Here is a 15,708-nt window from a genome sequence, read left to right as displayed (position 1 = left end):
AACATATGAATGGAAAAATGGTAAAATAGGTCATAATAATAGTAAAGTCATAGAGGCAAATATGGACATGAACACCCTTGCGCTAATATAAAGGAACAATTCACTCAAATATATATTCAGTGTGTGTGTGTGTGTGTGTGTGTGTGTGTGTGTGTGTGTGTGTGTGTGTGTGTGTGTGTGTGTGTGTGTGTGTGTGTGTGTGTGTGTGTGTGTGTGTGTGTGTGTGTGTGTGTGTGTGTGTGTGTGTGTGTGTGTGTGTGTGTGTGTGTGTGTGTGTGTGTGTGTGTGTGTGTGTGTGTGTGTGTGTGTAGGTGCATGTACCAGTAGGATTATGTCCCAGCGTTTCTGTTCTTTCACTTCTTAACTTCTACGTCTTTGATTCCGACTGACAGGAGTCAAAGGCCAATTGGCTCGGATCAGAGGTCACGACCCTCGTTGACCCCGCTGTCAACTCCATGCTGATAAGAATGGCTGCACTCAACAGGCGTGTGTGTGTGTGCATGCAAGTTCATATGTGTGTGCAGAATGAGCCGATTGTGCTGCTTCCGTAGAACAAGCCAGCTCACTTTACTATTTTGCTATATTTCTGTATACTACTATATTAATATATCTAATCTTTTATCTTGTTAATTGGCATTGGCTATTAGTGCTGTGAAATAGCAAGGCACAATAGTGGTACCCTGGACAGAAGGTCCAAACTTGTAGTAGCATATGTTGAATTTTTTGTTGTTGATAAGAGTAGACAATAAACAAGTGTGCGCTACTTGTTGATTGCAGATCAAAGTGGTTTGATATTTTGAGGGTGGTTAGGTTTTGAAGAAAAAAACTCTTCACAGAACCGTTAAACCAGCTTTTCAATATAAAGTGTTTTTATTTATTTGTTGTTAAGTGATGCAGTTAGACGACATGTTGGAGTCATTAAAGAAAAATCCATTTAGATTTAGATTTTTTGATAATGCTGCAGAGTTGGAGAGCAGTTTGTGTCTGGGTCGATAAAATCATCACAAACTGCCACAGATAAATGCTGCAAAAACATTTGGTTTAACTTTTCAAAGTATTCATTCAGAAGTTGTTATGGACCATGTGGTGACTTGGTTGAACTTTCCTGACCATGTTTGGTTCATGATGGTCAAAGATTTCCTCTAGTCTTGGCAGGCGTGTGTGTTAATATCCTGTTGAATGTTGGTGCTGACAGACAGGTGGGCTCTGGACCACGGATGACGCCTTTTTATATCCTGAAATATCCGTAAAAGTACATGGTGTGTGTGTGTGTGTGTTTGTGTGTGTGTGCCCTCCCATTAACTAAATGGCTTTGATGTCTTGAAAAAACACTCCGTTATGCCCTTTCTGTTTCAGTCAATGTGTTTATGAGAGGTGCGGGCCATATCACTCATCTGTGTGTGTGTGTGTGTGTGAGTGAGAGAGAGGTGAGAGAGACATGGGGGGTGAGGTTAAGAGAGACCGCCCCCCTGACACACCACTCACCCCCTAAAAAAAAATTATGTCGGCATGGTTGCCGTTGCCAAGGCAACTGTCCCAAGAGTAAGGGTGGGGTGGGTGCAGCTGGGTTTTCACGACTCTGTGTGTGTGTGTGTGTGTGTGTGTGTGTGTGTGTGTGTGTGTGTGTGTGTGTGTGTGTGTGTGTGTGTGTGTGTGTGTGTGTGTGTGTGTGTGTGTGTGTGTGTGTGTGTGTGTGTGTGTGTGTGTGTGTGTGTGTGTGTGTGTGTGTGTGTGTGTGTGCGTGCACCCACATGGTGGGGAAAAGAATGTGTCTTTTTTTCATACTGAATAGTAAGAGCCATTCATCATTGAGGGGTCAGGATGGGAGACATTTGACTGGGGCAACAGAAAAAAATGTAATGGTGTATGCATGATGAGAAAGGCAAAACAGAGAGTTTGTGGTGTGTGTGTGTGTGTGTGTGTGTGTGTGTGTGTGTGTGTGTGAGTGTGCGTGCGCGCGCGGGGGTGTATTTGTAACTCTCAGTTCCCCATTGCAGTTGTGAGTGTCATCCTCCCTGCCCTAATGCTGATTTAATGCACTCCAAAGTGTGGATGTAAGCTGTATTATCTGCCAGTCTGACCCAATGAGATCTTGTGACGTGAACATATGCTGAATGGCGTTGGTGTTTCCACTGCAGAGGTGGTTTTACATTCAGTTAAGCTGCGTTTTTTTCTTTATATTGAATTAAGCCAGTTCATGCTGCTCTTGTAGCGCACACAGTGTTATTCAGATGAAGTGTGCAATGCTTAAGTAGGCAGAGCAAGGCAGGGGTTCCACCAGGGTTATATTCCTCGTATAGAGGAGAACAAAAATCCTCAAATGGAAGTGGCAAGGTTGTAGTTTGAGCAGAAGATAGTGGAGTAGGTGATAAGTAAATTGTCCAATAAAAAAATTGTGTGACAATGACTACAGAAATGGACATTGCCTTGCTATGTTTTCAAAATCAGGATGAGGAATTTTGTGTGTTTTGCAAAATAACGTTAAGAAACAAGTGTAGACACTTACTCTCCACTGACACGTCAGTTGGTGAAACAGGAAACATGACCCCACTTAAAAAAAGTGCCGTAGACCTTTTATATGACGGACCTGTCATAGCAGAAAAGGCACAGGTGGTGTTACAGTAAGAGCAACAATAACCTCTACATTGTTAGAATGCGTGCTGTTTCTGGGCCTGGTTTTGTTCATGCTGGCCCACTGGTTTGGCTCACTGACACCTAAAACCGAACGGAGTCATCGTTAATGTTATTACTTTCACCTGTTCTTTTCCAGCTTAGTCCAGATGTGTTGTTTTCGTTGCGAAATGAAGATACCATTTTGACCTTTCTTTGTTAACTATTTTTTTACATATTTGATGCACTAGCGCTGCCCAGATATTGTTTGGAAGAAAATTCGAATCGGATTCTCCCTGAGGGCCAACTAAATGAAAAAGTTTGAAGAGAACACACAGAAAAAATTCACGATTCTGTTGAACTCATAACACTGTCTGCTGATGCTCCCACTGGGACCAATGAGGCCAAGATCAGTGTGAAGCAAAACAATTTACCTCTCAGGCCGTTTGCTGAATATTAATATATAACAAAGTACCCAGTGGCTAATAAGCAGCTAGTTCCCACTGAGCCGAAGCATACCATCTGCCTAGAGAAAAATCCCTTATGCTTTTGTGAATGTTTTTCTGTTTCACATTATATCTCCATTTGCAGAAAGTCACGTATTCCTCTCTGTTTTCCTCTCCTTATTTCCCTTCTGCTCATCCATCTCTTGTGTTTTTTGCCTGGCTGTCAGCATGTTGTGGTTCCTCCCATTGTTTTCTCCGGCATCAATCTGTCTTTCTTCTTTATCATCCTGATGTCTCAGCCTCTGTTTTTGCTCTGCTTCTATCCTTCTCTTTGACATTTGTTATCTTTTCCCTGCTTTTCCATCCAATTATTATTTTTTAATCCAATCATTCTATCATTGTTCCTCTCACTCTCTTCTTGCCTTTTTTGCCCCCTTTATCTGCCTTTTCTCACCCCTCTCTTCCTTATAAATCCATCCCCAGTATCTATCCATCATTTATCACTCATTACACTACAATTTACCCTCACACTCCCGGCTACTCTTCCCCTTCCTCCTCCTTTCTCTCGGGGTTCCACTGCCTCCTCAATCCATCCATATGCCCATCATTCCCCCACAGCCTTGTCATCTCATCTCAACATGATTTTATTTTTTGTATATATGATTTATTTGTCACATTTTCGACATTGAAAACAGTACAATACAAAGCCCCCTCAGATATGTCAATGTCTGAGGGGGCTCAGAGCAGAAACAGAAAAAAACACTGTTAATTGTGCTAGGTAGGGTATTGACGAAATTAAACTGAAAAAGAAAGTACATACTATATAAACCGTACATATAGAAAAGGCTGAACAAGAATATAAAAAGAAAGAATAAAGAAGAAGAAAATAAAACGAATGAAAATATGACTCAATAAAATACATACAATATACAAGACATTTGAGATACAATGACAAAGTAGACAAACAGTACACGGTCAGGAAATTCATAACGTCAATACAGGGGGTCACTTAGCCAATTTGGACAACCCGCAGCTGGAGGGACTTGACATGATCTAAGAAGGGTAGGCCAAATTTCAGAAATGTTTCTCCTTAGCGCTACAAAGGGACTGTTTCATTGTAACTCATTTTAAAAAGGTTAAGGCATCCTTTATCTAATGGGGTTGGGAGGGGGGAGGGAGGACTCTTGCAGTGCATCAGAATAACATACCTAGCTAGTCAATGTGAGAAAAGCTACAAGGTCAACAAAATAGGATGGCAAAGAATAGCTATCAGCTGGTATGACACCAATGAGGCCAAGGCCAAGGGATTTATTTTGACATAAGTGATAGCTGCTCAACATGATTGTAACAGGCTCTCTCTCTAATACCATCATCAACCTTTCCAGCCTAATCCCCACCTGTCCCATTCCTCCTCTTCCTGCTAATCCTCATCATCATCCATCAATATATTATTAATTTCTTCCATCAGGATTTCTTCCACTCTGCCCTCTCCGTTCTGCTCTCCTCCACCCCCCTCTTCTTACCTTTCCCTCTCATCTGTCTATCATCGTGTCAGGATTTGACATTTTTCCTTTTCTCATCTAGTAACTGTCTCCAGCCATCAGACCGATTTCATCTTGTTGTCACTTTGCTATGTCATTTTTCTCATCTCCCCCCCCCCCCCTGCCGCTTGTCTCTTCCCCCCTCCACCCCCTCCTCTCAGACTTTATCCATCTTTGCTGTTGACCGTCTTACAGTTGCTTTGTGTGTACGGACAAAATACAGGGCAGGTTCAAATAAAACGGGGACTTTAAAGATTCTGTTTGTATCACATATGCTTTATTTCCACTGAGCAGCACAGTTCGGTTTGGCACAGCACAGTAAACCTGTCTTGCGTTTCCACTGCAGACAGTACCTTTACATAATAGGCATGGTTTATGTCACAGACAGAGCATATACAGTCTACATCGTAGCAGTGGGACACAGTCCAGCCGCTGATTAATTAAATAAAGAGTAAAAACAACCACACAATAAACTAAGAGTGCCGAAATGTTTATTTAGACACTTTGCTCTTGCTGAGGTGACTACCTACAGCGGTTTATATCCCAAACTGAAAATATGATTCCGTCAACCAATCAACGAACTGCAGTGTAGCTCCACCCTTTTGGGACCCTTTGGGACTGCTGGAACCCCAACAAAAAAAAGATACAGCACTGTTGGTTTGCTTATTTTGGTACCCCTTCCAACTTTTGACAGTGTAAACGCTAATAAATGCGTACCGAGCTGCAACGAACCAAACCGCAACACTCAGTGGAAACTAGGCTATACTGTAATTACATGTCTGCCAGGGACTGTAAGCATGCAAGGGGACAACATGGGCTCACAGCATGTCGCTTGTTAATTGGACATAGTTGTGTCAAATCACATTCAAGCTCAAGAAAATTTGGTCGAGCATGATGGACTTTTTTTCCGCGCTCCCTTTGTCCGGTGTTCATACAAGTTAAAAGAACATTAAGAAATGCGCAAACCCATGAATGCAGCTTTTGAGACCCCACACATCTGAGGACATGTCTGAAGCCTGGGGTTTACTCCCTAACTGGCATCTTTGGTTATTAGAGCATGAAAATCCATATTTGTGGGACCGGGTGGGGCTAAAATGGGGCAAACTAGCAGCACCTATATTTCCTATAGAGTGTTATTGCTTAGGATACCTGTTAATCAAGCACTTCTCTAACTGTTTAAGTTGCAGGACACTGGCATTATTTAGAATACAGACATGTATTCTTGGTTAGTGTGGTCATGTTTTAACAGTGCTATGTTTTCTTTAACTAAATGTGTTGTCGCCACAGTGGAGGTTCAGAAAAGGTTATCAACTCTTTAATTTAATTGAACAATATATTTGAAAAGTAACGTAATGAAATTGACTTTTTGCGCCTCTACTGCAGCTGAAAAGAGGAGGGGTTTAATTTGTACAACTAAATGAAATATATTTTTGTGACGGTTTTGGGAGTAGTTCCTCCACATCTTATTCAGACTTGTTGTGGACTCACATTCCTTCTGTGTTCACTCCTCAACACGTTTCATAAATCTGTAAGTCTCCTCCATTTTTTTCCGTCTTTTTTCTATTAAACCCACATGCCAACTAACATGATATGTACGCAGTTTATAAAGATGAGACACAGCAGAGATTTGAAGGAATCCATCACTTTTTCTTTTAGATCCCACATCTGCTCTTGTGAGCCGCAGCAGTAATTTGCCATGTGTTTGCTGTATGGGCAAAAGTTAAGGAATGAGGGGCAGCCATAGTGATAGGTCAGCAAACATGTTTACGCTCTGATGGATAGGTCACTGTTTGTTGCTTTGTAAATGTGATGGAAAACACAGAAGCTTAATCTCTTATCTTTTTATTGTTTTTATTTGTAAACCTTTAATAAGTCCTTCAACATTCGATGGAATTCAGTGAGATATATCTGCTCCCCCCCCCCCCCCCCCTCCTGCAAACCCCACTCCGTTGTGATTGGTTACCTTCCTTCCGGAACATTTCCAGCAGCGCGCGGGTAGATCATGGGGGTAGATTTCTGAGAGAGGAAGGTGGGGGCATGGCCGGAGCTTGCCTGAGCAGCATTACCATACATGGAAACATCCGGGAACGTGACGACACGATACCCGGAAATTTGAACAAGTGAATTCTCGACCGGCTGCCCTAGTGTTTAGTGCTCTGCATAGCCACCCCAGACGGTAAGCAGGGAATACGTCTAAATGCATGTACGTAATTATTTGATACGCTAGTGTGGTGGGTTAAAATAGCTATTCACCAAGAGTTGCTGAGCAGATAGACGCTAAAGGTTGGGGTCACTGGGGAAGTAACGAAAACATCTATGTAAGGACATGTGTTTGACTTGTTGTTGCACAGATGATGAGACCGATCTGTCTATTTGTAGAAGATTAAGACACGTGATACACCCCAACACACGATATAAGCCACTGTTCTGTAACTTTAAGAGAGTGCCATGCAGCTCTCACCCTGCTGCTACCATGCTCCATGAGAGTCCTCTGTATGTCCTTTGGAATCTTCAATAAACCTGAAACTGATGAACTGTCCAGTCTGATGCCTCTGTCTTTGTCGCCATGGGGAAACAATTCGGCACTACACTAGTATGGTTAAACATGACTATAAATCATTATAACAACGTTTATAGGTCATAAAAGTCGAAAAGTATCATAGGTCCTCTTTAATAAAAGTGAGCTGAGTATGCTGCCACTTTGAAATATGATACTATCTTCTTTAAATCTTCTCCTGAGTCAACCAATACTCGGGGCTCAAGCGACACTGGGCAACACTTTAGGTTAATTACAAGCTGCATTATTATCCCATAAATCCCATTTCTCCTTCCTCAGGGTCTGATTTATCTGTAGATTGGAAAATGTGCTCTTCTGCCTCTTCGTCCCTTTGGTATCATTCGGTATAGAAGCATCGCCAAACGGCCAGGTTGCAAAACAAGAGAATGCTGCGTGCAGTTTACTAAAAAATTATGGGCCAAAATGTATTGGGTTTTGAAGTTCAAACTGTTTTTATCAGCTCTCTCTGCCTCTCACTGCTATTTAAGAGCTGCCAACGTGTGAAGCCATGCCTGGTGCTGCTTTTAAAGGCTATATGTTTATGGTTATATCTTTGTGAGCCGAAGCCAAGTTTAATCCACTGAAGAACTTGGCAGTCAAAATATAGAAAGTTAACAGAGGACGGGCGGACGTGCAATGTTCTCATAGTTGTCATAGTTTACGTGGTGCAACATTGTAATCATTTAAAAAACATTTCATCTGTTGCACACTCGTTATCTGTGCTTTCAGAATCGCTCGTTATCACCCAATCAGTCTGGAGATGTAGTTCAGGTACAGTGCGTCTGTGTGTAAGTGTGTGTGTCTGTGTTTGTTTATGCACAAAAGATACATTGGAGTTTCTGTTGTGGGACCCGAGTGTCCAGTGCGATAAGAGAAATGAAGCTGCGAAAGACAAACAACTGACAATGGCGTGGGTTATAGATACGAGTGTGGGAAAGTTTGTGTCTTCGCCCGGTGTGTCACTTTATCTGATTGTCTGTTGAAAAATAAAACGCTTCATAACTGACCTCAAAAGCTCTGACCATCTGTAACTTCATCAGATGTTTGCATGGGGTGTGTTATTATCTTCTTTTATTTTTTTGTATTCATTGTTTCCCTTGGGAACATTTAAAACTCATCTATCCTCTTTCGAGGCACTTGGAGTCAATCCAAGTTTACTTTAACTTGGCTTCAGGTCAGACACGAACACTGATCAATTTTGAGATTTTTGGCGATTCTTCTTCCATAGCGTCTGATTTCAAGTATTAATAAAAGGTCCAAAATGTACACTTAAGTGTTTATTTGACTAAACCTTGTCTGTTCGCATCTGTATATTTCTCACATAGCCTACAAACATCTTAAACCATAATTTTCCCCATTAATACTCTGAACCAACAATCACAACTTCTGAAGCACTTACATCAACTACATTTTCCAAAATCATTCTTAGCACAATTTTGAAGGTAATAACAGAAGGATTTGTTCATATGTTGTACACAGTATTTGTTGTAGGCAATTTTCACTGATTTTGAACCCCTCAAGTCATCTTTGGTTTTGTTCTCCTCCTCCTTGTCAGAGCTGATCCAGAATGGCCGCCTGCTGACGCTGCCCCTAGTGGCAGGAGACCTGCAGTCCCTGCTGCCAGACGAAGACGGGAGGCGTCTCTACGTGGCCATGAAAGATAACCTGCTGTCTATCAGTCTGGATGACATCACGCAGAACCCACGCAAGGTTAGAAATGACAGGACACTCACACACACATTCACATACCATAAAAAAGCAAAGTAAGATACAAAGGCATACATACACATGGAGACATTGTTCATGTAATAACAGTGTTTTAGCCATTCAATTATTGCAAACATTTATATTGTCCACTTTCCATCTCATCTCTCATTGGTTTTCTGTCGCCACACACTTTGTTAAAACATCTTCAAGTTATCACCTTTTATCAAAAAAAGGAGACTAGTTTTTGGCGTGATGATTATGTGTGATTTTCTTTTAGAACTTAAGGCTGATAAACAACATGCTCTTTGGAGAAGCTGGAAGTGGTGAAAAGCTTGTTTGTTTCCTATTTTTTGGTCACTTTCTGAAACTCATTTAAACAGATAGCAACGTAATAGCTTCCAGTCAGCCCACCAATTATTTTCTGCACTTTTCCCTCATTTCTATTTCCATCAATGTATTCATTTACTGCTGAACTGCACAATCACCTCTGTGTTGGCAGCATTGGAGAGATAATTTGCTTTTAGATAATAACTGCAATTTGGAATTTGGATCAAGCAACAAAGGCCTGCACTCTACATTTTTGAATAATCAGGAAACACATGTAGATTTTATATACAAGATTGTATTTTCTGTTGCCTTTTAAAAAATAATTGATTTATTATATTAGTGGGTGCTTCTGCTTATGTACATTGGCTTTTCTAATGTAACATAATAATCAAGCTTTTTTAAGTTCATTTCAACATTTTAATGACCAGGAGTTACACATTACATCGTTGTAGTATTGAGTGATATAATATTATGATATTTTAGGCCAAATCTTTTAAGCCTTGTGATATTTCTATTGGAACAATTTTAAACATATATATATTTTCTCAAATAACCCCTGTTTGTTCCATGTCTTCCTTGTCATATCCAACCCACTTCCATTCGTCTGCCTCCATTTTCTGTTACTAGTTTCAAAACTAGTGTAAACTTGCTCTTGAGCTTCACTTTGCTCTGTCCAGTCTCTTAACCTGTTCCCTCCAAATGAACACATCCATAGTAGTAGTCTGGATGGACGAGTGAGTGTGTGTGACAGAGAGCTAGTGACGCAAAATAGCCTTATGACAGCCATTTAATAAAGATTACGTTACAATTTGGACTTAATGTTAAGGATTTAATTATGACAACATCCCATTTAGAACAAGTTGCGATACATTGCATATGTTTGAAATATGGCCAACCCTATCATCAATGATGCAAAGCTAAAAACCCTGAGGCAGAAAGCGTACTGACAGCTCTGCCCTTTCCTGATTCAGCTGGTCAAGTTCCCGCCCTGACACTCAAGCTTATACGCCTGAGCTAGCGAGCTCCTGCAATAGTACACGGGGCGACCGTGGCTCAGGTGGTTAAGCGGGTTGGCCAATGATCCAAGGGTTGGCGGTTCGATCCCTGCTCTGCCACCTGTGTCATGGTTGTTGTGTCCTTGGGCAAGACACTTCACCCACCTTGCCTCGTGTGAATGTGTATGACTGCTGTATGTTTGAGGTGGTGGTCGGAGGGGCCGTAGGCGCTGAATGGCAGCCACGCTTCCGTCAGTCTGCCCCAGGGCAGCTGTGGCTACCATGGTAGTTTACCACCACCAGTATGACTGTGTGTGAATGAATGGAACCTGGAACCCTGTAAACTGTCTTTGAGTGCCTTGAAAAGCGCTATATAAATCCTATCCATTATTATTATTAATGTACTGTAACGTAATTTACACTAGTGTAAACAATATTCATACTTGTAGGGGTCCAAACCAGGATTTGAAGCTAGGAAATAAGAAGGTAGCATCGAAAAATCTGTGTTGTAATCAGTTTAAACCAAGGAATCCGAACTATGATTATAAATGATAAGTCACAGCTTTGAGTATCCCGTTTCTTGCTGCGTCTTTAACATATTATCCAGTCAGCCAGACCGACACGTTGGGGGTTTTGCCCGCCTGTCTGGTTTAGTTCAGGGTCAGAGCAAGGACAGCGACAGTGCTGCCTTTTCATAACTCTGGATCCAATCAATACCCTCATCTGTGAGACGTACAAGCTATCAGAGGAGCATACAGGTAGGCAAGCAGACACACAGCCAGAGAAACAGACAGATAGACCGCAGGCAAGCTGGCCAGCCACCCACTCAGCCAGGCAGTCAGCCAACTAAAGGATAGATAGTCATATTCAACTCATAAGTCAACTCTGCGTGCTGGCTGTGAACTTATATATTTGCACATGAAGTATTTATAGTCTGTTTATGCTGTTCCAGCTCATGTGCAGTCTTTTCCCTCGTGGAGTTAACACCACTTATTGTGCCCTGTTCTCTACATTTATTTTCATTTACTCTGCTACCAATATTCAGAGCATCCTATCAGTCCAGTCCTGGGATCAATTGATTCCTACTTGTTAATTTATTTCTTTTTAATGTAGACATACTTCAATATATGTGCAGCTTTACTGGCTCAATAAAACAGATTTTGGAGCAGAGAGATGGACACATAACCAGTTCCTCCAGTCGTTCCCACTTCAGGGCAAGAGTGCCAAACCTGACGCCGCTGCACTCGGTTGCATTTTTCTTTCTTTTAACCAGGCCAAAAAGCCTCAAGGCATTCCTTCTGTGTGAGTGTACAGCTGGCGAGCCAAAGGGTCACAGAGGGCTACATATTTGTTCTTTATTTCATTCTTCTGTTGTTTTCCATTTTCTTTCTTTCCTTTCCAGCGCTGGTATTCTTTACCGAAATAACACGTTATTATTTATCATTCCCTAACATCAGTTTTTGTCTCGTTTGATTTGTATAAATCCCCTCCCAGGACCCACATTCTTGTATATTGAATAAACTGAAAACCAGCATGCTCTGCACAGAGGGGTTTATTTCAATTCTTTACCTGGTGAGAATCCTTTAGTGGTGGTCCGCGTCCCTGTCAGTGTGTGGTATTTGGAGATAAGGGGGGGAACGCGCTCTCTGATCTTATCTGATCTTCTCGGCTCCGCACTGGGCTTTGTGGAATGACTGCATCGGGGAACAATTACTGGACATCAAGAAGAAATTAATTCCCAAAAGCACCATCATTTATCATTAATTACTTTGGAAACTTTGGTGTCACATTTTTAGACTGAAGTCTGACGTATAGTAGCGTGGGCCAACATCTGCTGATATTTCACCACTTCTAATTTTTTTACGTGATGTGTGAGCTAAAACAAAAATGTCTCCAGATAAGTGAGTATGATCACGTATCGTTATTCACTGCTTCACTGTCCCGGTCTCTGAGGGAATGACTGATTCAGGGAAATATTTAGATTACTCATATCGCTGCCATTTGACACTAATCTTTACCTCTCTCTCAGTCCGTCTCTGTCTGTGTCTGTCTTCTTTCATATGATTCACTCCCCATATTGGCTTGGCATACAAGTAGTGGATATTTTCATATTTTTGAAATGTTTTTATAATACATTGATTCTGTTTACATGAACACGAAGAATGCAGTTTAATGTGATTAAGACGGACTAATGTGAGACGCATGCTGTTTTGATTACATCAGTTACATCACGCAATAAGACAGTTTGAAAGAAATCAGCCTTCTGGTGAAGTCATACATTTTAATATACAGTAAAAAAAGAGTATTTGATTATTTTTTAGTTTTCTTTAGTCCTCATTACTGCAAAGCTAACTGCTGCAACAACTGAAATTGGTATAATCCCACTAATAATAATATTAATAGTTATAACAAAAATATATCAACTGATTATTTTTTTTTAAATATTGACAGCAGCCTATTTTTTTTTTTGCAAATGTAACTGTATCAAAGACTCTTGAGTCCCCATCAAATGATAAATGAATTAGTTATGTAGCCGACATCACTCCTGCTCTGACAGTTTGGCTCATCATCAATACCCAGCGGTGCTGCCAGCTGGTTTTGATTGTCTCCACCCTGATAGCTGCCTTGCAAGCTGTTTTAAAATCTAGATTAGTCATGTTTCGCTGACTGTGCTGACCTGTCTAATGCCAAAGCCTTCTATTGTAAATTTAGAGTTAGCACTGAAAACTCCATTAAAATATTTTAACGCCCTTTTTTGTTTTCTTTATCTCTCTCTCCCTCTCTGTAGCTGTACTGGCCGGCTAGTCCAGACCGTGTCCAAGAATGTCTCATGGCTGGAAAGGATCCAGAGGTGACAGGACACACACACGCACGCACGCACGCACGCACGCACGCACGCACACACACACACACACACACACAGATACACTTACACTTGCAAACCAACAAGTACTACAGTAACTACCATGTGTTACCATGAATGCAGGTAATCGGTTTTGAAAGTCACACAGGGAAGGAAATACATTTACACGGAATGCTACACAGATATGGATCAGTGGCCTACAGTTCAGGTTATATCAGCCTCTTTCATCCTTTCATCCTATACCGCCTGCTGCAGTGTTATGCTGCCACACAAGACACCGTCCAAGGAATTATACAACAAAAACAGCAAGACAGTTGCAAGTTAGATAACAGTCTACAGCGGAACTACAGCTGAATGAATTTGATTCATTCAGTAACAATAAACAAACAAGAGAGCTTTGATGCCGACAAGGATATCAAGATTCACTTAGCTACATATTCAGACACAAATGGTCACATTTTGATGAGCAGACATTCTATCTCGCTTCATGTGTTTTGTGTGAAAATTCTTGCAGTTTGGGAAATGTTTTTTCTTACTTGCATAATACGTCCGTATGAGAAACATGACTTTGGTAATATTGTTTAAATAAGACTCAACTTGACATTTCAATATTGTAACTATGGTTGTACATTTTTAAACATTTAATTATATTACAAGATACTGTTGATTTTCCACTATTTCTCACATTGTGGTCCCTCTCTCGCTGTGTTTCTCTCTGTGTCCACAGTTGGAGTGTGCTAACTTCCTGCGAGTTCTGCAGCCTTTTAACCAGACCCACCTGTACGTTTGTGGCACTGGGGCCTTCAACCCTCGATGTGCTTTCATAGCTACCAGCGCCTTCCAACAGGTATTAAGCACACACTTACTGTCAAAAAAATGATGTCACTGTATTTAAGTAACAGCATTGACTTTCTTAATATTTATGAATTATTAATTGAGTGTAAGCAGCATTTCACATTCACACATTTACACCACACACGTATACACACTTAATTTCAGACACAATTGGTGAAAAATAAACAGCAGAATTAGCAGCACCACAATGTTAAAAAAAGTAATAGATGGTGAACCCAAACACGACCGACCAACACAAAAAGAAGAATCATTTTGCAAATACAATAATAACATATTTTTTTTAATGTATCATTGATTTTTCTATGTGTGTGTTCTGACTCCCAGTCCGTCGCCCCTATACACAGGACTGTCAGCAGCTGAACTATCCTATCTGTGGTGTCTGCCCCTATGCCCATATATCTACCAGGGTCCACCATGTACCATACAGTATGTCTTAAACAATGTCCCTTTTGTCATTGAGGCTGCACTCTAGGGGCTACTGGACACCATCGATTTTTCTGTCAGGTTTAATGTAATTGTAACTCTCGAGGGCAAGTGTCTCCCGTTTATTCCGCGCTGGTTAGTGGGCAATTTCTCATATTTTCGACACATCTGGGTTATCATTTAGTTAGAAGTAGGTTAATGGTTCTCAATTCCTTCAGTTATGTGTGTGTGGGTGTGTGTGTTTGTGCGTGCATGCAAGTGTTCTTGTGTGTCTGTGTGTGTGATGCGAGTGTGCCTGTGTGATTATAGTGTGTTTGCTTGTCTGTGTGTGCCTGTCTACATGCAAGTGTGCTTGCATGTCAGTGTTTGAGTGCATACTGTACATGAGCAAATATTCGTGAGATTTAAACCTGTGCCGGTTGCGCAAGTGTGATATGTGTGTGCATTCCTGCATTTGGATTTGTTTGAGGTTGTATACATGTCTTTCAGCTGTGTGTGTGTGTGTGTGTGTGTGTGTGTGTGTGCGTGTGCGTGTTTGTGCACGCATGCATGTTCTTATGTTTGTGTGTTAGCGAACAGCTAATCCCATGAAAGGCCGTATCAGAGAGGTTGAGCCATGGTGCTTAGGGGAGCTGGTGGTGCTAACTTGTTAAAGACTGGACTTCATTCATGTTCAAATCCCTCATCCTAGCCAGATTACACTCAATTAGCCGTGCGGCAGGTTAGCTCAGAGGGCTTAAAAAGTATTTCTGATCATTTTACAGAATAAGTAGACAAATGAAATGATTTATGAATAAAAGAATGAATTAAAGAGTCAAAGCCTGGCCCTCTAGTCTGTATTCTGCTTTCCAGCTCATGTTCTCTCTCAGTCTGGTTGACCTCTCTCTCTCTCTCTCTCTCTCTCTCTCTCTGTGTTTCCTTTGTCAGTCAGAGCACCAGACTCTCTCTTACAGCCAAACCGAGTGTGGAAAGGGGAAATGTCCCTACGATCCGTTCCAGAAAACAGCCTCTGCTGTCGTTGGTAAGTTGATCAACTGTTTCCTCAGACCACGAGTCAAATGTACGCTGAATGAAATGGTATCATAGGAACAGCTACTGCTTGTCTGTGAGGTTTTAACTAGAAGTGGATGACCAGTTTCACCCGAGCAAATATGAAACAGAAAACAAGGATTTGTTGTTGTAACATGACCGTATAACACCCTGAGCTTAAAAATCAGCATGTCACTGACCGTTCTAATATTCTGATTCAAACTGAGAGATTGGATGTTTCCAAAGCCATCTAAACAAGATATCTAACTTAATGTTGAGGCTGCAAAATCATTTTGTTGAGAAATAAAACATGCTTCCACTATGTCTACTCTGGAGGTGTAGTGTGAGCCGCCGT

At 41.2% G+C, this 15,708-nt stretch overlaps 1 protein-coding gene across 3 annotated transcripts in view; it reads left to right on the top strand.

Annotated features, from left to right (window-relative positions):
• The window catches only part of sema3h (sema domain, immunoglobulin domain (Ig), short basic domain, secreted, (semaphorin) 3H), a 56,498-nt gene that overhangs the window by 13,776 nt on the left and 27,014 nt on the right, over positions 1-15,708 (top strand). For all 3 annotated transcript variants that reach the window (XR_013844954.1, XR_013844955.1, XM_080031201.1), the window contains exons 2-5: positions 8,710-8,864; positions 12,972-13,034; positions 13,774-13,893; positions 15,252-15,345. Coding sequence is in view for 1 of the 3 variants with exons in the window: in XM_080031201.1 (XP_079887327.1) it covers positions 8,710-8,864; positions 12,972-13,034; positions 13,774-13,893; positions 15,252-15,345 (432 nt within the window). In the remaining 2 variants the exon portion in view is untranslated. The remainder of the gene's footprint in view (positions 1-8,709; positions 8,865-12,971; positions 13,035-13,773; positions 13,894-15,251; positions 15,346-15,708) is intronic.

Source organism: Ammodytes marinus (assembly GCF_949987685.1).
Source record: "Ammodytes marinus genome assembly, chromosome: 7".
Taxonomy (NCBI): Eukaryota; Metazoa; Chordata; class Actinopteri; order Uranoscopiformes; family Ammodytidae; genus Ammodytes; species Ammodytes marinus.
Note: the sequence above shows the minus strand (reverse complement) of the source record. Positions and strands in the feature narration are given on the sequence as shown.